Below are 26,243 nucleotides of genomic sequence, written 5' to 3' on the forward strand. Positions count from 1 at the left end.
CGCATCTGGTAGGGTATTTTCGTTTGAGCACCATAAGGTCTTATTAGTTCTGTTTCTAAGGATGCGCTATATTGGTGTCATTGTTCTCTTGTTGTGCCTTGAGATGAGTCTCTTTATGTTCTCTTTGTGTGCCTTGAGATTGAGTTATCTGTGTGGTGTTATTCCCCAGTATTGGGTAAGTTAGTTTATTTTACTATCTTCTACATGTCGTAGCTTTACAATCATTTCTTTAATAATCGTGAGAATGGCGGTATCAAAGGAGTGTGTATTTTTCTTATTTAGGGACGCAGGCTTGGGACTCTGCTGGAGTCAAGTCTGAGTTGTAGGCTTGGTAGTTGACTATTGCCCGTGGCGTTGGGTTGGCGTTGTGAGGCCGGATTGACTATGGCACTGAGATTAAGGTGTGCTATAGCCCGTTGAATGTAATCTGTAATTGCCATTGATATTTATTCATAATGTATGCCTCATAATATCATATATATCATTAACTCATTAAACCTTTGTTGTTATATGCAATATTGTTATTCAATAGTATACGTTAATAGTTGGTTTATTCGTTCCTAGATATGTATTGCATAAATTGATTACTAGACTGTTAGGGGTGCCCAGGCAGACGAGCCAAGGCTAAATTATAACCCCGGCATAAAGCTAATAAACACTGCTCAGGTGGGGAGCCCGGCGGAGTACATCATACCCTAGATGAGCGCGAGGACAAAACCCACCTGACAGAAATGGGGGCTCTGGGAAACAATATGTAAATGTCAACTTTGTGACCTCTGTGTCCTTGATTTGACCGCTAGGGCCAGTATAAAATGCAGATACATAATGGATATGTTTTGTATATTTTAAAGTGATCAGTAAATACATTTATGATGTTAAAGCGGTCTGCTGTTGTGCAGCACTAAATAGATTAGACGAGCATTCGGTGTATTTTGCGTAATGGGATTGGTTCACAATGTGTATCGAGAAACTTAGAGTGTGTAGTTACTCTTTGAAACTATTGTAACCTGTTCTTTTATTTATTGTCACCAACGCCTGAATCCTCTGACTCTGAGCGGCAACGTGTGAGTGGATCGAGTGCCTGTCGACGGGATCGACCTGAAACTGTGTGTCTTGCTGGCTGGTGTACCGGAACCGTCCTGAAGTTAGAACCGTTTGTCTGCTCCAGTGGCCTTGGTTGTCTGTGGCTTCTATCTCCTGCGGAGCCTGGAGTGAGGCGATTTTCTTCCGACGCGGGATACTGAGCAGATAAGTCCTTGGCCCTGTTTTTGTCGATGCGCCCTTGATTTCAGTTAGCCCGTTGTAATTAAGAAATAATATATATATTTTTTTCCTTTTTATCTCTATGATCTAACTTTGGTTTTTGTTAGCGATAGTTAGACTGTAAGTATTATTTAATAGTCTGTGTGATGGAGACGAGGTTGACTCTAACCGCCCAGTTCATCAGTGACGGCCGTGCTCTCGGGTATGATGGTGAGAGGTTGGAGAGGTATGTGGCAGAGCAGAAGGTTGAATACGAGAGAGCCAAGAAGGAGGAGTTTGAACGAGAGACGGCTAGGCTTGAGCGAGAGGAGAGATTGAAGAAAGAGGCGAAGGCAGAAGAGGAGAGATTAAGGAAAGAGGCGCAGGCTGAGGAGAAAGCCAGACTTGAGCGTGAAGAGAGGTTGAGAAGAGAGGCGAAGGCGGAGGAAGAGAGGTTGAGAAAAGAGGCGAAGGCGGAGGAAGAGAGGTTGAGAAGAGAGGCGAAGGCAGATGAGGCCGCCAGACATGAACGAGAGGAGAGGGCCAGGCGTGAGGAACACGAGAGGTGGAAGGAGAGAGATGCTAGAGAGGAGCTCAAGAGAAAAGATGAACTGGAGTTGGCACGGCTTAAAGAGAAGTCGGCGCCAGAGGCAGGTGCAGTGGTAGGTCAGGCAGTTGAGGTGCGACAAAAGAGTGTCTTGGACAGGCTAGACAAGAACTTCCAAGGCATGAAGGAAGAGGACGATCTTCTGGCGTACCTGACGCACTTCGAGGCCGTAGCAGCAAGGTGTAAGATAAGATTGAGAGTAAAGAGTGGGCCCTACTGTTGTCCTACAAACTGACGACATCTCTCAAAAACTTTATGTTGAGGGACAGTCTGTTCCTTAGCGACAAGTATGAGGATGTCAAAACGGCACTTCTCCGCCACGCAGACATTAATGCGGAGACATGCCGCAAAAGGTTCCACCGGGTCAAACCACGGCAGAATGACTTCCGTGGGTATGTGACTGAGCGGAGGGCCGCGCTGGACAACTGGTGCAAAATGGCCGAGGTAGGAAAGACGGTAGATGAGATCAAAGATCTCTTGATTAAAGACGGGATACTTGAAAGTGTATCAAGTGAAGTGTACAGGCAGCTTGTCTTAAACAAACAGAGTACGGTAGAGAACATGCTGGAGGTAATCGAAGGTTTTAAGGTAGCTGATTCGAATGTTTCAATTAGTAAAGAAGAAACTGTGTATGTGGCAGCAGCATGTTGTGAGCCTGTGATTAAGCAGAGTCCAGTGGTTAAAAGAAAGGTAATTGTTTGTTTCAGGTGTGGCGAGCAAGGTCATAAATCAGCTGAGTGCTCTAATGAATTTGTTGCCCAAAATAATGAGACTGGTGTTGAGAATGTAAATCCCAATGATATTGTAAAGGACCAAGACCAGCGATCTAGACATAGATGACTAGAGGGTCGTCGCGATTCGGAAGGTCGCCGTAGGTATAAGTTAATGCCGGATCGTTATACAGTTACTATTAGGAATTTGCCATTCAATGTTAACTGGCAAAAGCTTAAGGATAGGTTTAGGGAGTTTGGTTTGTTTGGGTTTGTGGAGGTTTTAGAGGCAAACGGGAAGTCCATGGGTGTTGGACATGTAAGGTTTAAGAACTTAGCAGACGTTGCTAAGGCCGTTAGATATTTGGACAGGTCGAAATTTGGTAGTAGAAGTATTGTGGTAGTCCCTCATCGCGTGAGCTCGAGAGGTTGACGTGATGATTAAGTTAGTAATTTGGTCGCATCGGTAAATTTTGCGGGCGTGGTTTGATAGGCTAGCACACACATGAAAGTATTGCGTTACTAGTTGGTTGAGTAATTGGTAGTAGAGTAAAATGTACATGATGAAGCTCAGGTAATAGAGCATATACTAGCATAAAAGTACAATCTTATCCTGTTTGAATTTAGCAATTGGATCTGGGTTATGAATCTAGTTGCATTTTCTGTCGTATAGGATGAAGATCATTAATGACATGCTTAATTGTACCGCGGGTGGTATAATAGTAGCATTATCTTGTTCAACTGTTTTTCTTAAAGATATCTAAGTTAAAGGAAGGTTTAAGGCTTAAAGTGGTCTGGAGGGTTGTAAAAATTAATACCTGTAATTATTAATCATACCTATTAATCGCGTTGGCGGGTTTGTACAGTAGGTACGCCTGGGTACGCGGAGTTGTTTCCTTTTACCAATTTACTATGTCGGAGTTGGTCTGTTAAGGTGCACTGGAAACATGAGTGCGCGGAGGCTTTGAGCAGGGTGCAGGCATATCTGTGTAGGTACCCCATTCTTCGTTTGCCTGATCCTTCATTGCCATTTTTTCTTCAGACCGATGCTTCGGACAAAGGAATCTCCGGTATACTGAGTCAGTGCGTGAAAGGTGTTCTGCATCCCGTCAAGTATGTGAGTCGCAAGTTGTTGCCTCGGGAGCAGAGATATTCCATCATCGAGAGAGAAGGCTTGGCTATTGTATCTGCCATTAGAAAACTGGACAGATACCTTAGGGGAACGACGTTTCACCTTCAGACAGACCACAAGGCCTTGGCTTACCTCCGGAGCACGAACTTTACGAACCACCGTGTTACGAGGTGGGCGCTGATGCTCCAGGACTACAATTTCGACGTGTGTCACATAAAAGGAGAGGACAATATACTTGCAGACTTGTGCTCAAGACTGGTGTGATTCGCACAAAAAGACTATTTTATTATAGCTATTGCTTGATATGTATGAATATGTATGTAATATGTACTGCTTGTTTTTATTATGCATTGTAATGTTATAATAGTTTTATGATGGATGTTGTTCTTTGCGACATCATCTATGTGAATAATTATGTAATTTTGACTTTATGAAGGTTGTATTCTTCGGCGTCAATGTTGGCAATGTTTCCTAATTCTTTTGCTGTCTCTATACTTCAGTTTTCAATTTTTTTTGAAGACTGGACTTGTTTTCGCAAGATCCAGTTAGAGGGAGAGGGGGGATGTCGTGCGCATCTGGTAGGGTATTTTCGTTTGAGCACCATAAGGTCTTATTAGTTCTGTTTCTAAGGATGCGCTATATTGGTGTCATTGTTCTCTTGTTGTGCCTTGAGATGAGTCTCTTTATGTTCTCTTTGTGTGCCTTGAGATTGAGTTATCTGTGTGGTGTTATTCCCCAGTATTGGGTAAGTTAGTTTATTTTACTATCTTCTACATGTCGTAGCTTTACAATCATTTCTTTAATAATCGTGAGAATGGCGGTATCAAAGGAGTGTGTATTTTTCTTATTTAGGGACGCAGGCTTGGGACTCTGCTGGAGTCAAGTCTGAGTTGTAGGCTTGGTAGTTGACTATTGCCCGTGGCGTTGGGTTGGCGTTGTGAGGCCGGATTGACTATGGCACTGAGATTAAGGTGTGCTATAGCCCGTTGAATGTAATCTGTAATTGCCATTGATATTTATTCATAATGTATGCCTCATAATATCATATATATCATTAACTCATTAAACCTTTGTTGTTATATGCAATATTGTTATTCAATAGTATACGTTAATAGTTGGTTTATTCGTTCCTAGATATGTATTGCATAAATTGATTACTAGACTGTTAGGGGTGCCCAGGCAGACGAGCCAAGGCTAAATTATAACCCCGGCATAAAGCTAATAAACACTGCTCAGGTGGGGAGCCCGGCGGAGTACATCATACCCTAGATGAGCGCGAGGACAAAGCCCACCTGACAGAAATGGGGGCTCTGGGAAACAATATGTAAATGTCAACTTTGTGACCTCTGTGTCCTTGATTTGACCGCTAGGGCCAGTATAAAATGCAGATACATAATGGATATGTTTTGTATATTTTAAAGTGATCAGTAAATACATTTATGATGTTAAAGCGGTCTGCTGTTGTGCAGCACTAAATAGATTAGAAGAGCATTCGGTGTATTTTGCGTAATGGGATTGGTTCACAATATGGATCGAGAAACTTAGAGTGTGTAGTTACTCTTTGAAACTATTGTAACCTGTTCTTTTATTTATTGTCACCAACGCCTGAATCCTCTGACTCTGAGCGGCAACGTGTGAGTGGATCGAGTGCCTGTCGACGGGATCGACCTGAAACTGTGTGTCTTGCTGGCTGGTGTACCGGAACCGTCCTGAAGTTAGAACCGTTTGTCTGCTCCAGTGGCCTTGGTTGTCTGTGGCTTCTATCTCCTGCGGAGCCTGGAGTGAGGCGATTTTCTTCCGACGCGGGATACTGAGCAGATAAGTCCTTGGCCCTGTTTTTGTCGATGCGCCCTTGATTTCAGTTAGCCCGTTGTAATTAAGAAATAATATATATATTTTTTTCCTTTTTATCTCTATGATCTAACTTTGGTTTTTGTTAGCGATAGTTAGACTGTAAGTATTATTTAATAGTCTGTGTGATGGAGACGAGGTTGACTCTAACCGCCCAGTTCATCAGTGACGGCCGTGCTCTCGGGTATGATGGTGAGAGGTTGGAGAGGTATGTGGCAGAGCAGAAGGTTGAATACGAGAGAGCCAAGAAGGAGGAGTTTGAACGAGAGACGGCTAGGCTTGAGCGAGAGGAGAGATTGAAGAAAGAGGCGAAGGCAGAAGAGGAGAGATTAAGGAAAGAGGCGCAGGCTGAGGAGAAAGCCAGACTTGAGCGTGAAGAGAGGTTGAGAAGAGAGGCGAAGGCGGAGGAAGAGAGGTTGAGAAAAGAGGCGAAGGCGGAGGAAGAGAGGTTGAGAAGAGAGGCGAAGGCAGATGAGGCCGCCAGACATGAACGAGAGGAGAGGGCCAGGCGTGAGGAACACGAGAGGTGGAAGGAGAGAGATGCTAGAGAGGAGCTCAAGAGAAAAGATGAACTGGAGTTGGCACGGCTTAAAGAGAAGTCGGCGCCAGAGGCAGGTGCAGTGGTAGGTCAGGCAGTTGAGGTGCGACAAAAGAGTGTCTTGGACAGGCTAGACAAGAACTTCCAAGGCATGAAGGAAGAGGACGATCTTCTGGCGTACCTGACGCACTTCGAGGCCGTAGCAGCAAGGTGTAAGATTGAGAGTAAAGAGTGGGCCCTACTGTTGTCCTACAAACTGACGACATCTCTCAAAAACTTTATGTTGAGGGACAGTCTGTTCCTTAGCGACAAGTATGAGGATGTCAAAACGGCACTTCTCCGCCACGCAGACATTAATGCGGAGACATGCCGCAAAAGGTTCCACCGGGTCAAACCACGGCAGAATGACTTCCGTGGGTATGTGACTGAGCGGAGGGCCGCGCTGGACAACTGGTGCAAAATGGCCGAGGTAGGAAAGACGGTAGATGAGATCAAAGATCTCTTGATTAAAGACGGGATACTTGAAAGTGTATCAAGTGAAGTGTACAGGCAGCTTGTCTTAAACAAACAGAGTACGGTAGAGAACATGCTGGAGGTAATCGAAGGTTTTAAGGTAGCTGATTCGAATGTTTCAATTAGTAAAGAAGAAACTGTGTATGTGGCAGCAGCATGTTGTGAGCCTGTGATTAAGCAGAGTCCAGTGGTTAAAAGAAAGGTAATTGTTTGTTTCAGGTGTGGCGAGCAAGGTCATAAATCAGCTGAGTGCTCTAATGAATTTGTTGCCCAAAATAATGAGACTGGTGTTGAGAATGTAAATCCCAATGATATTGTAAAGGACCAAGACCAGCGATCTAGACATAGATGACTAGAGGGTCGTCGCGATTCGGAAGGTCGCCGTAGGTATAAGTTAATGCCGGATCGTTATACAGTTACTATTAGGAATTTGCCATTCAATGTTAACTGGCAAAAGCTTAAGGATAGGTTTAGGGAGTTTGGTTTGTTTGGGTTTGTGGAGGTTTTAGAGGCAAACGGGAAGTCCATGGGTGTTGGACATGTAAGGTTTAAGAACTTAGCAGACGTTGCTAAGGCCGTTAGATATTTGGACAGGTCGAAATTTGGTAGTAGAAGTATTGTGGTAGTCCCTCATCGCGTGAGCTCGAGAGGTTGACGTGATGATTAAGTTAGTAATTTGGTCGCATCGGTAAATTTTGCGGGCGTGGTTTGATAGGCTAGCACACACATGAAAGTATTGCGTTACTAGTTGGTTGAGTAATTGGTAGTAGAGTAAAATGTACATGATGAAGCTCAGGTAATAGAGCATATACTAGCATAAAAGTACAATCTTATCCTGTTTGAATTTAGCAATTGGATCTGGGTTATGAATCTAGTTGCATTTTCTGTCGTATAGGATGAAGATCATTAATGACATGCTTAATTGTACCGCGGGTGGTATAATAGTAGCATTATCTTGTTCAACTGTTTTTCTTAAAGATATCTAAGTTAAAGGAAGGTTTAAGGCTTAAAGTGGTCTGGAGGGTTGTAAAAATTAATACCTGTAATTATTAATCATACCTATTAATCGCGTTGGCGGGTTTGTACAGTAGGTACGCCTGGGTACGCGGAGTTGTTTCCTTTTACCAATTTACTATGTCGGAGTTGGTCTGTTAAGGTGCACTGGAAACATGAGTGCGCGGAGGCTTTGAGCAGGGTGCAGGCATATCTGTGTAGGTACCCCATTCTTCGTTTGCCTGATCCTTCATTGCCATTTTTTCTTCAGACCGATGCTTCGGACAAAGGAATCTCCGGTATACTGAGTCAGTGCGTGAAAGGTGTTCTGCATCCCGTCAAGTATGTGAGTCGCAAGTTGTTGCCTCGGGAGCAGAGATATTCCATCATCGAGAGAGAAGGCTTGGCTATTGTATCTGCCATTAGAAAACTGGACAGATACCTTAGGGGAACGACGTTTCACCTTCAGACAGACCACAAGGCCTTGGCTTACCTCCGGAGCACGAACTTTACGAACCACCGTGTTACGAGGTGGGCGCTGATGCTCCAGGACTACAATTTCGACGTGTGTCACATAAAAGGAGAGGACAATATACTTGCAGACTTGTGCTCAAGACTGGTGTGATTCGCACAAAAAGACTATTTTATTATAGCTATTGCTTGATATGTATGAATATGTATGTAATATGTACTGCTTGTTTTTATTATGCATTGTAATGTTATAATAGTTTTATGATGGATGTTGTTCTTTGCGACATCATCTATGTGAATAATTATGTAATTTTGACTTTATGAAGGTTGTATTCTTCGGCGTCAATGTTGGCAATGTTTCCTAATTCTTTTGCTGTCTCTATACTTCAGTTTTCAATTTTTTTTGAAGACTGGACTTGTTTTCGCAAGATCCAGTTAGAGGGAGAGGGGGGATGTCGTGCGCATCTGGTAGGGTATTTTCGTTTGAGCACCATAAGGTCTTATTAGTTCTGTTTCTAAGGATGCGCTATATTGGTGTCATTGTTCTCTTGTTGTGCCTTGAGATGAGTCTCTTTATGTTCTCTTTGTGTGCCTTGAGATTGAGTTATCTGTGTGGTGTTATTCCCCAGTATTGGGTAAGTTAGTTTATTTTACTATCTTCTACATGTCGTAGCTTTACAATCATTTCTTTAATAATCGTGAGAATGGCGGTATCAAAGGAGTGTGTATTTTTCTTATTTAGGGACGCAGGCTTGGGACTCTGCTGGAGTCAAGTCTGAGTTGTAGGCTTGGTAGTTGACTATTGCCCGTGGCGTTGGGTTGGCGTTGTGAGGCCGGATTGACTATGGCACTGAGATTAAGGTGTGCTATAGCCCGTTGAATGTAATCTGTAATTGCCATTGATATTTATTCATAATGTATGCCTCATAATATCATATATATCATTAACTCATTAAACCTTTGTTGTTATATGCAATATTGTTATTCAATAGTATACGTTAATAGTTGGTTTATTCGTTCCTAGATATGTATTGCATAAATTGATTACTAGACTGTTAGGGGTGCCCAGGCAGACGAGCCAAGGCTAAATTATAACCCCGGCATAAAGCTAATAAACACTGCTCAGGTGGGGAGCCCGGCGGAGTACATCATACCCTAGATGAGCGCGAGGACAAAGCCCACCTGACAGAAATGGGGGCTCTGGGAAACAATATGTAAATGTCAACTTTGTGACCTCTGTGTCCTTGATTTGACCGCTAGGGCCAGTATAAAATGCAGATACATAATGGATATGTTTTGTATATTTTAAAGTGATCAGTAAATACATTTATGATGTTAAAGCGGTCTGCTGTTGTGCAGCACTAAATAGATTAGACGAGCATTCGGTGTATTTTGCGTAATGGGATTGGTTCACAATATGGATCGAGAAACTTAGAGTGTGTAGTTACTCTTTGAAACTATTGTAACCTGTTCTTTTATTTATTGTCACCAACGCCTGAATCCTCTGACTCTGAGCGGCAACGTGTGAGTGGATCGAGTGCCTGTCGACGGGATCGACCTGAAACTGTGTGTCTTGCTGGCTGGTGTACCGGAACCGTCCTGAAGTTAGAACCGTTTGTCTGCTCCAGTGGCCTTGGTTGTCTGTGGCTTCTATCTCCTGCGGAGCCTGGAGTGAGGCGATTTTCTTCCGACGCGGGATACTGAGCAGATAAGTCCTTGGCCCTGTTTTTGTCGATGCGCCCTTGATTTCAGTTAGCCCGTTGTAATTAAGAAATAATATATATATTTTTTTCCTTTTTATCTCTATGATCTAACTTTGGTTTTTGTTAGCGATAGTTAGACTGTAAGTATTATTTAATAGTCTGTGTGATGGAGACGAGGTTGACTCTAACCGCCCAGTTCATCAGTGACGGCCGTGCTCTCGGGTATGATGGTGAGAGGTTGGAGAGGTATGTGGCAGAGCAGAAGGTTGAATACGAGAGAGCCAAGAAGGAGGAGTTTGAACGAGAGACGGCTAGGCTTGAGCGAGAGGAGAGATTGAAGAAAGAGGCGAAGGCAGAAGAGGAGAGATTAAGGAAAGAGGCGCAGGCTGAGGAGAAAGCCAGACTTGAGCGTGAAGAGAGGTTGAGAAGAGAGGCGAAGGCGGAGGAAGAGAGGTTGAGAAAAGAGGCGAAGGCGGAGGAAGAGAGGTTGAGAAGAGAGGCGAAGGCAGATGAGGCCGCCAGACATGAACGAGAGGAGAGGGCCAGGCGTGAGGAACACGAGAGGTGGAAGGAGAGAGATGCTAGAGAGGAGCTCAAGAGAAAAGATGAACTGGAGTTGGCACGGCTTAAAGAGAAGTCGGCGCCAGAGGCAGGTGCAGTGGTAGGTCAGGCAGTTGAGGTGCGACAAAAGAGTGTCTTGGACAGGCTAGACAAGAACTTCCAAGGCATGAAGGAAGAGGACGATCTTCTGGCGTACCTGACGCACTTCGAGGCCGTAGCAGCAAGGTGTAAGATTGAGAGTAAAGAGTGGGCCCTACTGTTGTCCTACAAACTGACGACATCTCTCAAAAACTTTATGTTGAGGGACAGTCTGTTCCTTAGCGACAAGTATGAGGATGTCAAAACGGCACTTCTCCGCCACGCAGACATTAATGCGGAGACATGCCGCAAAAGGTTCCACCGGGTCAAACCACGGCAGAATGACTTCCGTGGGTATGTGACTGAGCGGAGGGCCGCGCTGGACAACTGGTGCAAAATGGCCGAGGTAGGAAAGACGGTAGATGAGATCAAAGATCTCTTGATTAAAGACGGGATACTTGAAAGTGTATCAAGTGAAGTGTACAGGCAGCTTGTCTTAAACAAACAGAGTACGGTAGAGAACATGCTGGAGGTAATCGAAGGTTTTAAGGTAGCTGATTCGAATGTTTCAATTAGTAAAGAAGAAACTGTGTATGTGGCAGCAGCATGTTGTGAGCCTGTGATTAAGCAGAGTCCAGTGGTTAAAAGAAAGGTAATTGTTTGTTTCAGGTGTGGCGAGCAAGGTCATAAATCAGCTGAGTGCTCTAATGAATTTGTTGCCCAAAATAATGAGACTGGTGTTGAGAATGTAAATCCCAATGATATTGTAAAGGACCAAGACCAGCGATCTAGACATAGATGACTAGAGGGTCGTCGCGATTCGGAAGGTCGCCGTAGGTATAAGTTAATGCCGGATCGTTATACAGTTACTATTAGGAATTTGCCATTCAATGTTAACTGGCAAAAGCTTAAGGATAGGTTTAGGGAGTTTGGTTTGTTTGGGTTTGTGGAGGTTTTAGAGGCAAACGGGAAGTCCATGGGTGTTGGACATGTAAGGTTTAAGAACTTAGCAGACGTTGCTAAGGCCGTTAGATATTTGGACAGGTCGAAATTTGGTAGTAGAAGTATTGTGGTAGTCCCTCATCGCGTGAGCTCGAGAGGTTGACGTGATGATTAAGTTAGTAATTTGGTCGCATCGGTAAATTTTGCGGGCGTGGTTTGATAGGCTAGCACACACATGAAAGTATTGCGTTACTAGTTGGTTGAGTAATTGGTAGTAGAGTAAAATGTACATGATGAAGCTCAGGTAATAGAGCATATACTAGCATAAAAGTACAATCTTATCCTGTTTGAATTTAGCAATTGGATCTGGGTTATGAATCTAGTTGCATTTTCTGTCGTATAGGATGAAGATCATTAATGACATGCTTAATTGTACCGCGGGTGGTATAATAGTAGCATTATCTTGTTCAACTGTTTTTCTTAAAGATATCTAAGTTAAAGGAAGGTTTAAGGCTTAAAGTGGTCTGGAGGGTTGTAAAAATTAATACCTGTAATTATTAATCATACCTATTAATCGCGTTGGCGGGTTTGTACAGTAGGTACGCCTGGGTACGCGGAGTTGTTTCCTTTTACCAATTTACTATGTCGGAGTTGGTCTGTTAAGGTGCACTGGAAACATGAGTGCGCGGAGGCTTTGAGCAGGGTGCAGGCATATCTGTGTAGGTACCCCATTCTTCGTTTGCCTGATCCTTCATTGCCATTTTTTCTTCAGACCGATGCTTCGGACAAAGGAATCTCCGGTATACTGAGTCAGTGCGTGAAAGGTGTTCTGCATCCCGTCAAGTATGTGAGTCGCAAGTTGTTGCCTCGGGAGCAGAGATATTCCATCATCGAGAGAGAAGGCTTGGCTATTGTATCTGCCATTAGAAAACTGGACAGATACCTTAGGGGAACGACGTTTCACCTTCAGACAGACCACAAGGCCTTGGCTTACCTCCGGAGCACGAACTTTACGAACCACCGTGTTACGAGGTGGGCGCTGATGCTCCAGGACTACAATTTCGACGTGTGTCACATAAAAGGAGAGGACAATATACTTGCAGACTTGTGCTCAAGACTGGTGTGATTCGCACAAAAAGACTATTTTATTATAGCTATTGCTTGATATGTATGAATATGTATGTAATATGTACTGCTTGTTTTTATTATGCATTGTAATGTTATAATAGTTTTATGATGGATGTTGTTCTTTGCGACATCATCTATGTGAATAATTATGTAATTTTGACTTTATGAAGGTTGTATTCTTCGGCGTCAATGTTGGCAATGTTTCCTAATTCTTTTGCTGTCTCTATACTTCAGTTTTCAATTTTTTTTGAAGACTGGACTTGTTTTCGCAAGATCCAGTTAGAGGGAGAGGGGGGATGTCGTGCGCATCTGGTAGGGTATTTTCGTTTGAGCACCATAAGGTCTTATTAGTTCTGTTTCTAAGGATGCGCTATATTGGTGTCATTGTTCTCTTGTTGTGCCTTGAGATGAGTCTCTTTATGTTCTCTTTGTGTGCCTTGAGATTGAGTTATCTGTGTGGTGTTATTCCCCAGTATTGGGTAAGTTAGTTTATTTTACTATCTTCTACATGTCGTAGCTTTACAATCATTTCTTTAATAATCGTGAGAATGGCGGTATCAAAGGAGTGTGTATTTTTCTTATTTAGGGACGCAGGCTTGGGACTCTGCTGGAGTCAAGTCTGAGTTGTAGGCTTGGTAGTTGACTATTGCCCGTGGCGTTGGGTTGGCGTTGTGAGGCCGGATTGACTATGGCACTGAGATTAAGGTGTGCTATAGCCCGTTGAATGTAATCTGTAATTGCCATTGATATTTATTCATAATGTATGCCTCATAATATCATATATATCATTAACTCATTAAACCTTTGTTGTTATATGCAATATTGTTATTCAATAGTATACGTTAATAGTTGGTTTATTCGTTCCTAGATATGTATTGCATAAATTGATTACTAGACTGTTAGGGGTGCCCAGGCAGACGAGCCAAGGCTAAATTATAACCCCGGCATAAAGCTAATAAACACTGCTCAGGTGGGGAGCCCGGCGGAGTACATCATACCCTAGATGAGCGCGAGGACAAAGCCCACCTGACAGAAATGGGGGCTCTGGGAAACAATATGTAAATGTCAACTTTGTGACCTCTGTGTCCTTGATTTGACCGCTAGGGCCAGTATAAAATGCAGATACATAATGGATATGTTTTGTATATTTTAAAGTGATCAGTAAATACATTTATGATGTTAAAGCGGTCTGCTGTTGTGCAGCACTAAATAGATTAGACGAGCATTCGGTGTATTTTGCGTAATGGGATTGGTTCACAATATGGATCGAGAAACTTAGAGTGTGTAGTTACTCTTTGAAACTATTGTAACCTGTTCTTTTATTTATTGTCACCAACGCCTGAATCCTCTGACTCTGAGCGGCAACGTGTGAGTGGATCGAGTGCCTGTCGACGGGATCGACCTGAAACTGTGTGTCTTGCTGGCTGGTGTACCGGAACCGTCCTGAAGTTAGAACCGTTTGTCTGCTCCAGTGGCCTTGGTTGTCTGTGGCTTCTATCTCCTGCGGAGCCTGGAGTGAGGCGATTTTCTTCCGACGCGGGATACTGAGCAGATAAGTCCTTGGCCCTGTTTTTGTCGATGCGCCCTTGATTTCAGTTAGCCCGTTGTAATTAAGAAATAATATATATATTTTTTTCCTTTTTATCTCTATGATCTAACTTTGGTTTTTGTTAGCGATAGTTAGACTGTAAGTATTATTTAATAGTCTGTGTGATGGAGACGAGGTTGACTCTAACCGCCCAGTTCATCAGTGACGGCCGTGCTCTCGGGTATGATGGTGAGAGGTTGGAGAGGTATGTGGCAGAGCAGAAGGTTGAATACGAGAGAGCCAAGAAGGAGGAGTTTGAACGAGAGACGGCTAGGCTTGAGCGAGAGGAGAGATTGAAGAAAGAGGCGAAGGCAGAAGAGGAGAGATTAAGGAAAGAGGCGCAGGCTGAGGAGAAAGCCAGACTTGAGCGTGAAGAGAGGTTGAGAAGAGAGGCGAAGGCGGAGGAAGAGAGGTTGAGAAAAGAGGCGAAGGCGGAGGAAGAGAGGTTGAGAAGAGAGGCGAAGGCAGATGAGGCCGCCAGACATGAACGAGAGGAGAGGGCCAGGCGTGAGGAACACGAGAGGTGGAAGGAGAGAGATGCTAGAGAGGAGCTCAAGAGAAAAGATGAACTGGAGTTGGCACGGCTTAAAGAGAAGTCGGCGCCAGAGGCAGGTGCAGTGGTAGGTCAGGCAGTTGAGGTGCGACAAAAGAGTGTCTTGGACAGGCTAGACAAGAACTTCCAAGGCATGAAGGAAGAGGACGATCTTCTGGCGTACCTGACGCACTTCGAGGCCGTAGCAGCAAGGTGTAAGATTGAGAGTAAAGAGTGGGCCCTACTGTTGTCCTACAAACTGACGACATCTCTCAAAAACTTTATGTTGAGGGACAGTCTGTTCCTTAGCGACAAGTATGAGGATGTCAAAACGGCACTTCTCCGCCACGCAGACATTAATGCGGAGACATGCCGCAAAAGGTTCCACCGGGTCAAACCACGGCAGAATGACTTCCGTGGGTATGTGACTGAGCGGAGGGCCGCGCTGGACAACTGGTGCAAAATGGCCGAGGTAGGAAAGACGGTAGATGAGATCAAAGATCTCTTGATTAAAGACGGGATACTTGAAAGTGTATCAAGTGAAGTGTACAGGCAGCTTGTCTTAAACAAACAGAGTACGGTAGAGAACATGCTGGAGGTAATCGAAGGTTTTAAGGTAGCTGATTCGAATGTTTCAATTAGTAAAGAAGAAACTGTGTATGTGGCAGCAGCATGTTGTGAGCCTGTGATTAAGCAGAGTCCAGTGGTTAAAAGAAAGGTAATTGTTTGTTTCAGGTGTGGCGAGCAAGGTCATAAATCAGCTGAGTGCTCTAATGAATTTGTTGCCCAAAATAATGAGACTGGTGTTGAGAATGTAAATCCCAATGATATTGTAAAGGACCAAGACCAGCGATCTAGACATAGATGACTAGAGGGTCGTCGCGATTCGGAAGGTCGCCGTAGGTATAAGTTAATGCCGGATCGTTATACAGTTACTATTAGGAATTTGCCATTCAATGTTAACTGGCAAAAGCTTAAGGATAGGTTTAGGGAGTTTGGTTTGTTTGGGTTTGTGGAGGTTTTAGAGGCAAACGGGAAGTCCATGGGTGTTGGACATGTAAGGTTTAAGAACTTAGCAGACGTTGCTAAGGCCGTTAGATATTTGGACAGGTCGAAATTTGGTAGTAGAAGTATTGTGGTAGTCCCTCATCGCGTGAGCTCGAGAGGTTGACGTGATGATTAAGTTAGTAATTTGGTCGCATCGGTAAATTTTGCGGGCGTGGTTTGATAGGCTAGCACACACATGAAAGTATTGCGTTACTAGTTGGTTGAGTAATTGGTAGTAGAGTAAAATGTACATGATGAAGCTCAGGTAATAGAGCATATACTAGCATAAAAGTACAATCTTATCCTGTTTGAATTTAGCAATTGGATCTGGGTTATGAATCTAGTTGCATTTTCTGTCGTATAGGATGAAGATCATTAATGACATGCTTAATTGTACCGCGGGTGGTATAATAGTAGCATTATCTTGTTCAACTGTTTTTCTTAAAGATATCTAAGTTAAAGGAAGGTTTAAGGCTTAAAGTGGTCTGGAGGGTTGTAAAAATTAATACCTGTAATTATTAATCATACCTATTAATCGCGTTGGCGGGTTTGTACAGTAGGTACGCCTGGGTACGCGGAGTTGTTTCCTTTTACCAATTTACTATGTCGGAGTTGGTCTGTTAAGGTGCACTGGAAACATGAGTGCGCGGAGGCTTTGAGCAGGGTGCAGGCATATCTGTGTAGGTACCCCATTCTTCGTTTGCCTGATCCTTCATTGCCATTTTTTCTTCAGACCGATGCTTCGGACAAAGGAATCTCCGGTATACTGAGTCAGTGCGTGAAAGGTGTTCTGCATCCCGTCAAGTATGTGAGTCGCAAGTTGTTGCCTCGGGAGCAGAGATATTCCATCATCGAGAGAGAAGGCTTGGCTATTGTATCTGCCATTAGAAAACTGGACAGATACCTTAGGGGAACGACGTTTCACCTTCAGACAGACCACAAGGCCTTGGCTTACCTCCGGAGCACGAACTTTACGAACCACCGTGTTACGAGGTGGGCGCTGATGCTCCAGGACTACAATTTCGACGTGTGTCACATAAAAGGAGAGGACAATATACTTGCAGACTTGTGCTCAAGACTGGTGTGATTCGCACAAAAAGACTATTTTATTATAGCTATTGCTTGATATGTATGAATATGTATGTAATATGTACTGCTTGTTTTTATTATGCATTGTAATGTTATAATAGTTTTATGATGGATGTTGTTCTTTGCGACATCATCTATGTGAATAATTATGTAATTTTGACTTTATGAAGGTTGTATTCTTCGGCGTCAATGTTGGCAATGTTTCCTAATTCTTTTGCTGTCTCTATACTTCAGTTTTCAATTTTTTTTGAAGACTGGACTTGTTTTCGCAAGATCCAGTTAGAGGGAGAGGGGGGATGTCGTGCGCATCTGGTAGGGTATTTTCGTTTGAGCACCATAAGGTCTTATTAGTTCTGTTTCTAAGGATGCGCTATATTGGTGTCATTGTTCTCTTGTTGTGCCTTGAGATGAGTCTCTTTATGTTCTCTTTGTGTGCCTTGAGATTGAGTTATCTGTGTGGTGTTATTCCCCAGTATTGGGTAAGTTAGTTTATTTTACTATCTTCTACATGTCGTAGCTTTACAATCATTTCTTTAATAATCGTGAGAATGGCGGTATCAAAGGAGTGTGTATTTTTCTTATTTAGGGACGCAGGCTTGGGACTCTGCTGGAGTCAAGTCTGAGTTGTAGGCTTGGTAGTTGACTATTGCCCGTGGCGTTGGGTTGGCGTTGTGAGGCCGGATTGACTATGGCACTGAGATTAAGGTGTGCTATAGCCCGTTGAATGTAATCTGTAATTGCCATTGATATTTATTCATAATGTATGCCTCATAATATCATATATATCATTAACTCATTAAACCTTTGTTGTTATATGCAATATTGTTATTCAATAGTATACGTTAATAGTTGGTTTATTCGTTCCTAGATATGTATTGCATAAATTGATTACTAGACTGTTAGGGGTGCCCAGGCAGACGAGCCAAGGCTAAATTATAACCCCGGCATAAAGCTAATAAACACTGCTCAGGTGGGGAGCCCGGCGGAGTACATCATACCCTAGATGAGCGCGAGGACAAAGCCCACCTGACAGAAATGGGGGCTCTGGGAAACAATATGTAAATGTCAACTTTGTGACCTCTGTGTCCTTGATTTGACCGCTAGGGCCAGTATAAAATGCAGATACATAATGGATATGTTTTGTATATTTTAAAGTGATCAGTAAATACATTTATGATGTTAAAGCGGTCTGCTGTTGTGCAGCACTAAATAGATTAGACGAGCATTCGGTGTATTTTGCGTAATGGGATTGGTTCACAATATGGATCGAGAAACTTAGAGTGTGTAGTTACTCTTTGAAACTATTGTAACCTGTTCTTTTATTTATTGTCACCAACGCCTGAATCCTCTGACTCTGAGCGGCAACGTGTGAGTGGATCGAGTGCCTGTCGACGGGATCGACCTGAAACTGTGTGTCTTGCTGGCTGGTGTACCGGAACCGTCCTGAAGTTAGAACCGTTTGTCTGCTCCAGTGGCCTTGGTTGTCTGTGGCTTCTATCTCCTGCGGAGCCTGGAGTGAGGCGATTTTCTTCCGACGCGGGATACTGAGCAGATAAGTCCTTGGCCCTGTTTTTGTCGATGCGCCCTTGATTTCAGTTAGCCCGTTGTAATTAAGAAATAATATATATATTTTTTTCCTTTTTATCTCTATGATCTAACTTTGGTTTTTGTTAGCGATAGTTAGACTGTAAGTATTATTTAATAGTCTGTGTGATGGAGACGAGGTTGACTCTAACCGCCCAGTTCATCAGTGACGGCCGTGCTCTCGGGTATGATGGTGAGAGGTTGGAGAGGTATGTGGCAGAGCAGAAGGTTGAATACGAGAGAGCCAAGAAGGAGGAGTTTGAACGAGAGACGGCTAGGCTTGAGCGAGAGGAGAGATTGAAGAAAGAGGCGAAGGCAGAAGAGGAGAGATTAAGGAAAGAGGCGCAGGCTGAGGAGAAAGCCAGACTTGAGCGTGAAGAGAGGTTGAGAAGAGAGGCGAAGGCGGAGGAAGAGAGGTTGAGAAAAGAGGCGAAGGCGGAGGAAGAGAGGTTGAGAAGAGAGGCGAAGGCAGATGAGGCCGCCAGACATGAACGAGAGGAGAGGGCCAGGCGTGAGGAACACGAGAGGTGGAAGGAGAGAGATGCTAGAGAGGAGCTCAAGAGAAAAGATGAACTGGAGTTGGCACGGCTTAAAGAGAAGTCGGCGCCAGAGGCAGGTGCAGTGGTAGGTCAGGCAGTTGAGGTGCGACAAAAGAGTGTCTTGGACAGGCTAGACAAGAACTTCCAAGGCATGAAGGAAGAGGACGATCTTCTGGCGTACCTGACGCACTTCGAGGCCGTAGCAGCAAGGTGTAAGATTGAGAGTAAAGAGTGGGCCCTACTGTTGTCCTACAAACTGACGACATCTCTCAAAAACTTTATGTTGAGGGACAGTCTGTTCCTTAGCGACAAGTATGAGGATGTCAAAACGGCACTTCTCCGCCACGCAGACATTAATGCGGAGACATGCCGCAAAAGGTTCCACCGGGTCAAACCACGGCAGAATGACTTCCGTGGGTATGTGACTGAGCGGAGGGCCGCGCTGGACAACTGGTGCAAAATGGCCGAGGTAGGAAAGACGGTAGATGAGATCAAAGATCTCTTGATTAAAGACGGGATACTTGAAAGTGTATCAAGTGAAGTGTACAGGCAGCTTGTCTTAAACAAACAGAGTACGGTAGAGAACATGCTGGAGGTAATCGAAGGTTTTAAGGTAGCTGATTCGAATGTTTCAATTAGTAAAGAAGAAACTGTGTATGTGGCAGCAGCATGTTGTGAGCCTGTGATTAAGCAGAGTCCAGTGGTTAAAAGAAAGGTAATTGTTTGTTTCAGGTGTGGCGAGCAAGGTCATAAATCAGCTGAGTGCTCTAATGAATTTGTTGCCCAAAATAATGAGACTGGTGTTGAGAATGTAAATCCCAATGATATTGTAAAGGACCAAGACCAGCGATCTAGACATAGATGACTAGAGGGTCGTCGCGATTCGGAAGGTCGCCGTAGGTATAAGTTAATGCCGGATCGTTATACAGTTACTATTAGGAATTTGCCATTCAATGTTAACTGGCAAAAGCTTAAGGATAGGTTTAGGGAGTTTGGTTTGTTTGGGTTTGTGGAGGTTTTAGAGGCAAACGGGAAGTCCATGGGTGTTGGACATGTAAGGTTTAAGAACTTAGCAGACGTTGCTAAGGCCGTTAGATATTTGGACAGGTCGAAATTTGGTAGTAGAAGTATTGTGGTAGTCCCTCATCGCGTGAGCTCGAGAGGTTGACGTGATGATTAAGTTAGTAATTTGGTCGCATCGGTAAATTTTGCGGGCGTGGTTTGATAGGCTAGCACACACATGAAAGTATTGCGTTACTAGTTGGTTGAGTAATTGGTAGTAGAGTAAAATGTACATGATGAAGCTCAGGTAATAGAGCATATACTAGCATAAAAGTACAATCTTATCCTGTTTGAATTTAGCAATTGGATCTGGGTTATGAATCTAGTTGCATTTTCTGTCGTATAGGATGAAGATCATTAATGACATGCTTAATTGTACCGCGGGTGGTATAATAGTAGCATTATCTTGTTCAACTGTTTTTCTTAAAGATATCTAAGTTAAAGGAAGGTTTAAGGCTTAAAGTGGTCTGGAGGGTTGTAAAAATTAATACCTGTAATTATTAATCATACCTATTAATCGCGTTGGCGGGTTTGTACAGTAGGTACGCCTGGGTACGCGGAGTTGTTTCCTTTTACCAATTTACTATGTCGGAGTTGGTCTGTTAAGGTGCACTGGAAACATGAGTGCGCGGAGGCTTTGAGCAGGGTGCAGGCATATCTGTGTAGGTACCCCATTCTTCGTTTGCCTGATCCTTCATTGCCATTTTTTCTTCAGACCGATGCTTCGGACAAAGGAATCTCCGGTATACTGAGTCAGTGCGTGAAAGGTGTTCTGCATCCCGTCAAGTATGTGAGTCGCAAGTTGTTGCCTCGGGAGCAGAGATATTCCATCATCGAGAGAGAAGGCTTGGCTATTGTATCTGCCATTAGAAAACTGGACAGATACCTTAGGGGAACGACGTTTCACCTTCAGACAGACCACAAGGCCTTGGCTTACCTCCGGAGCACGAACTTTACGAACCACCGTGTTACGAGGTGGGCGCTGATGCTCCAGGACTACAATTTCGACGTGTGTCACATAAAAGGAGAGGACAATATACTTGCAGACTTGTGCTCAAGACTGGTGTGATTCGCACAAAAAGACTATTTTATTATAGCTATTGCTTGATATGTATGAATATGTATGTAATATGTACTGCTTGTTTTTATTATGCATTGTAATGTTATAATAGTTTTATGATGGATGTTGTTCTTTGCGACATCATCTATGTGAATAATTATGTAATTTTGACTTTATGAAGGTTGTATTCTTCGGCGTCAATGTTGGCAATGTTTCCTAATTCTTTTGCTGTCTCTATACTTCAGTTTTCAATTTTTTTTGAAGACTGGACTTGTTTTCGCAAGATCCAGTTAGAGGGAGAGGGGGGATGTCGTGCGCATCTGGTAGGGTATTTTCGTTTGAGCACCATAAGGTCTTATTAGTTCTGTTTCTAAGGATGCGCTATATTGGTGTCATTGTTCTCTTGTTGTGCCTTGAGATGAGTCTCTTTATGTTCTCTTTGTGTGCCTTGAGATTGAGTTATCTGTGTGGTGTTATTCCCCAGTATTGGGTAAGTTAGTTTATTTTACTATCTTCTACATGTCGTAGCTTTACAATCATTTCTTTAATAATCGTGAGAATGGCGGTATCAAAGGAGTGTGTATTTTTCTTATTTAGGGACGCAGGCTTGGGACTCTGCTGGAGTCAAGTCTGAGTTGTAGGCTTGGTAGTTGACTATTGCCCGTGGCGTTGGGTTGGCGTTGTGAGGCCGGATTGACTATGGCACTGAGATTAAGGTGTGCTATAGCCCGTTGAATGTAATCTGTAATTGCCATTGATATTTATTCATAATGTATGCCTCATAATATCATATATATCATTAACTCATTAAACCTTTGTTGTTATATGCAATATTGTTATTCAATAGTATACGTTAATAGTTGGTTTATTCGTTCCTAGATATGTATTGCATAAATTGATTACTAGACTGTTAGGGGTGCCCAGGCAGACGAGCCAAGGCTAAATTATAACCCCGGCATAAAGCTAATAAACACTGCTCAGGTGGGGAGCCCGGCGGAGTACATCATACCCTAGATGAGCGCGAGGACAAAGCCCACCTGACAGAAATGGGGGCTCTGGGAAACAATATGTAAATGTCAACTTTGTGACCTCTGTGTCCTTGATTTGACCGCTAGGGCCAGTATAAAATGCAGATACATAATGGATATGTTTTGTATATTTTAAAGTGATCAGTAAATACATTTATGATGTTAAAGCGGTCTGCTGTTGTGCAGCACTAAATAGATTAGACGAGCATTCGGTGTATTTTGCGTAATGGGATTGGTTCACAATATGGATCGAGAAACTTAGAGTGTGTAGTTACTCTTTGAAACTATTGTAACCTGTTCTTTTATTTATTGTCACCAACGCCTGAATCCTCTGACTCTGAGCGGCAACGTGTGAGTGGATCGAGTGCCTGTCGACGGGATCGACCTGAAACTGTGTGTCTTGCTGGCTGGTGTACCGGAACCGTCCTGAAGTTAGAACCGTTTGTCTGCTCCAGTGGCCTTGGTTGTCTGTGGCTTCTATCTCCTGCGGAGCCTGGAGTGAGGCGATTTTCTTCCGACGCGGGATACTGAGCAGATAAGTCCTTGGCCCTGTTTTTGTCGATGCGCCCTTGATTTCAGTTAGCCCGTTGTAATTAAGAAATAATATATATATTTTTTTCCTTTTTATCTCTATGATCTAACTTTGGTTTTTGTTAGCGATAGTTAGACTGTAAGTATTATTTAATAGTCTGTGTGATGGAGACGAGGTTGACTCTAACCGCCCAGTTCATCAGTGACGGCCGTGCTCTCGGGTATGATGGTGAGAGGTTGGAGAGGTATGTGGCAGAGCAGAAGGTTGAATACGAGAGAGCCAAGAAGGAGGAGTTTGAACGAGAGACGGCTAGGCTTGAGCGAGAGGAGAGATTGAAGAAAGAGGCGAAGGCAGAAGAGGAGAGATTAAGGAAAGAGGCGCAGGCTGAGGAGAAAGCCAGACTTGAGCGTGAAGAGAGGTTGAGAAGAGAGGCGAAGGCGGAGGAAGAGAGGTTGAGAAAAGAGGCGAAGGCGGAGGAAGAGAGGTTGAGAAGAGAGGCGAAGGCAGATGAGGCCGCCAGACATGAACGAGAGGAGAGGGCCAGGCGTGAGGAACACGAGAGGTGGAAGGAGAGAGATGCTAGAGAGGAGCTCAAGAGAAAAGATGAACTGGAGTTGGCACGGCTTAAAGAGAAGTCGGCGCCAGAGGCAGGTGCAGTGGTAGGTCAGGCAGTTGAGGTGCGACAAAAGAGTGTCTTGGACAGGCTAGACAAGAACTTCCAAGGCATGAAGGAAGAGGACGATCTTCTGGCGTACCTGACGCACTTCGAGGCCGTAGCAGCAAGGTGTAAGATTGAGAGTAAAGAGTGGGCCCTACTGTTGTCCTACAAACTGACGACATCTCTCAAAAACTTTATGTTGAGGGACAGTCTGTTCCTTAGCGACAAGTATGAGGATGTCAAAACGGCACTTCTCCGCCACGCAGACATTAATGCGGAGACATGCCGCAAAAGGTTCCACCGGGTCAAACCACGGCAGAATGACTTCCGTGGGTATGTGACTGAGCGGAGGGCCGCGCTGGACAACTGGTGCAAAATGGCCGAGGTAGGAAAGACGGTAGATGAGATCAAAGATCTCTTGATTAAAGACGGGATACTTGAAAGTGTATCAAGTGAAGTGTACAGGCAGCTTGTCTTAAACAAACAGAGTACGGTAGAGAACATGCTGGAGGTAATCGAAGGTTTTAAGGTAGCTGATTCGAATGTTTCAATTAGTAAAGAAGAAACTGTGTATGTGGCAGCAGCATGTTGTGAGCCTGTGATTAAGCAGAGTCCAGTGGTTAAAAGAAAGGTAATTGTTTGTTTCAGGTGTGGCGAGCAAGGTCATAAATCAGCTGAGTGCTCTAATGAATTTGTTGCCCAAAATAATGAGACTGGTGTTGAGAATGTAAATCCCAATGATATTGTAAAGGACCAAGACCAGCGATCTAGACATAGATGACTAGAGGGTCGTCGCGATTCGGAAGGTCGCCGTAGGTATAAGTTAATGCCGGATCGTTATACAGTTACTATTAGGAATTTGCCATTCAATGTTAACTGGCAAAAGCTTAAGGATAGGTTTAGGGAGTTTGGTTTGTTTGGGTTTGTGGAGGTTTTAGAGGCAAACGGGAAGTCCATGGGTGTTGGACATGTAAGGTTTAAGAACTTAGCAGACGTTGCTAAGGCCGTTAGATATTTGGACAGGTCGAAATTTGGTAGTAGAAGTATTGTGGTAGTCCCTCATCGCGTGAGCTCGAGAGGTTGACGTGATGATTAAGTTAGTAATTTGGTCGCATCGGTAAATTTTGCGGGCGTGGTTTGATAGGCTAGCACACACATGAAAGTATTGCGTTACTAGTTGGTTGAGTAATTGGTAGTAGAGTAAAATGTACATGATGAAGCTCAGGTAATAGAGCATATACTAGCATAAAAGTACAATCTTATCCTGTTTGAATTTAGCAATTGGATCTGGGTTATGAATCTAGTTGCATTTTCTGTCGTATAGGATGAAGATCATTAATGACATGCTTAATTGTACCGCGGGTGGTATAATAGTAGCATTATCTTGTTCAACTGTTTTTCTTAAAGATATCTAAGTTAAAGGAAGGTTTAAGGCTTAAAGTGGTCTGGAGGGTTGTAAAAATTAATACCTGTAATTATTAATCATACCTATTAATCGCGTTGGCGGGTTTGTACAGTAGGTACGCCTGGGTACGCGGAGTTGTTTCCTTTTACCAATTTACTATGTCGGAGTTGGTCTGTTAAGGTGCACTGGAAACATGAGTGCGCGGAGGCTTTGAGCAGGGTGCAGGCATATCTGTGTAGGTACCCCATTCTTCGTTTGCCTGATCCTTCATTGCCATTTTTTCTTCAGACCGATGCTTCGGACAAAGGAATCTCCGGTATACTGAGTCAGTGCGTGAAAGGTGTTCTGCATCCCGTCAAGTATGTGAGTCGCAAGTTGTTGCCTCGGGAGCAGAGATATTCCATCATCGAGAGAGAAGGCTTGGCTATTGTATCTGCCATTAGAAAACTGGACAGATACCTTAGGGGAACGACGTTTCACCTTCAGACAGACCACAAGGCCTTGGCTTACCTCCGGAGCACGAACTTTACGAACCACCGTGTTACGAGGTGGGCGCTGATGCTCCAGGACTACAATTTCGACGTGTGTCACATAAAAGGAGAGGACAATATACTTGCAGACTTGTGCTCAAGACTGGTGTGATTCGCACAAAAAGACTATTTTATTATAGCTATTGCTTGATATGTATGAATATGTATGTAATATGTACTGCTTGTTTTTATTATGCATTGTAATGTTATAATAGTTTTATGATGGATGTTGTTCTTTGCGACATCATCTATGTGAATAATTATGTAATTTTGACTTTATGAAGGTTGTATTCTTCGGCGTCAATGTTGGCAATGTTTCCTAATTCTTTTGCTGTCTCTATACTTCAGTTTTCAATTTTTTTTGAAGACTGGACTTGTTTTCGCAAGATCCAGTTAGAGGGAGAGGGGGGATGTCGTGCGCATCTGGTAGGGTATTTTCGTTTGAGCACCATAAGGTCTTATTAGTTCTGTTTCTAAGGATGCGCTATATTGGTGTCATTGTTCTCTTGTTGTGCCTTGAGATGAGTCTCTTTATGTTCTCTTTGTGTGCCTTGAGATTGAGTTATCTGTGTGGTGTTATTCCCCAGTATTGGGTAAGTTAGTTTATTTTACTATCTTCTACATGTCGTAGCTTTACAATCATTTCTTTAATAATCGTGAGAATGGCGGTATCAAAGGAGTGTGTATTTTTCTTATTTAGGGACGCAGGCTTGGGACTCTGCTGGAGTCAAGTCTGAGTTGTAGGCTTGGTAGTTGACTATTGCCCGTGGCGTTGGGTTGGCGTTGTGAGGCCGGATTGACTATGGCACTGAGATTAAGGTGTGCTATAGCCCGTTGAATGTAATCTGTAATTGCCATTGATATTTATTCATAATGTATGCCTCATAATATCATATATATCATTAACTCATTAAACCTTTGTTGTTATATGCAATATTGTTATTCAATAGTATACGTTAATAGTTGGTTTATTCGTTCCTAGATATGTATTGCATAAATTGATTACTAGACTGTTAGGGGTGCCCAGGCAGACGAGCCAAGGCTAAATTATAACCCCGGCATAAAGCTAATAAACACTGCTCAGGTGGGGAGCCCGGCGGAGTACATCATACCCTAGATG

At 43.5% G+C, this 26,243-nt stretch overlaps 1 protein-coding gene and 1 long non-coding RNA gene across 51 annotated transcripts in view; one reads left to right on the top strand and one right to left on the bottom strand.

The window, feature by feature from the left end:
• The window catches only part of LOC129922262 (uncharacterized), a 79,548-nt gene that overhangs the window by 4,968 nt on the left and 48,337 nt on the right, over window positions 1–26,243 (bottom strand). The window lies entirely within an intron of this gene.
• LOC129922261 (trichohyalin-like) overlaps window positions 1–26,243 on the top strand; it is a 43,076-nt gene continuing 16,833 nt past the window's right edge. For 20 of the 50 annotated variants that reach the window (XR_008774206.1, XR_008774195.1, XR_008774207.1 and 17 more), the window contains exon 1: window positions 1–26,243. This exon is cut by the window's right edge. Coding sequence is in view for 10 of the 50 variants with exons in the window: in XM_056007414.1 (XP_055863389.1) it covers window positions 5,671–6,945 (1,275 nt within the window). In the remaining 40 variants the exon portion in view is untranslated. The other 30 variants (XR_008774202.1, XR_008774211.1, XR_008774221.1 and 27 more) reach the window with 30 other exon arrangements.

This window comes from Biomphalaria glabrata, chromosome 13 (genome assembly GCF_947242115.1).
Source record: "Biomphalaria glabrata chromosome 13, xgBioGlab47.1, whole genome shotgun sequence".
Taxonomy (NCBI): Eukaryota; Metazoa; Mollusca; class Gastropoda; family Planorbidae; genus Biomphalaria; species Biomphalaria glabrata.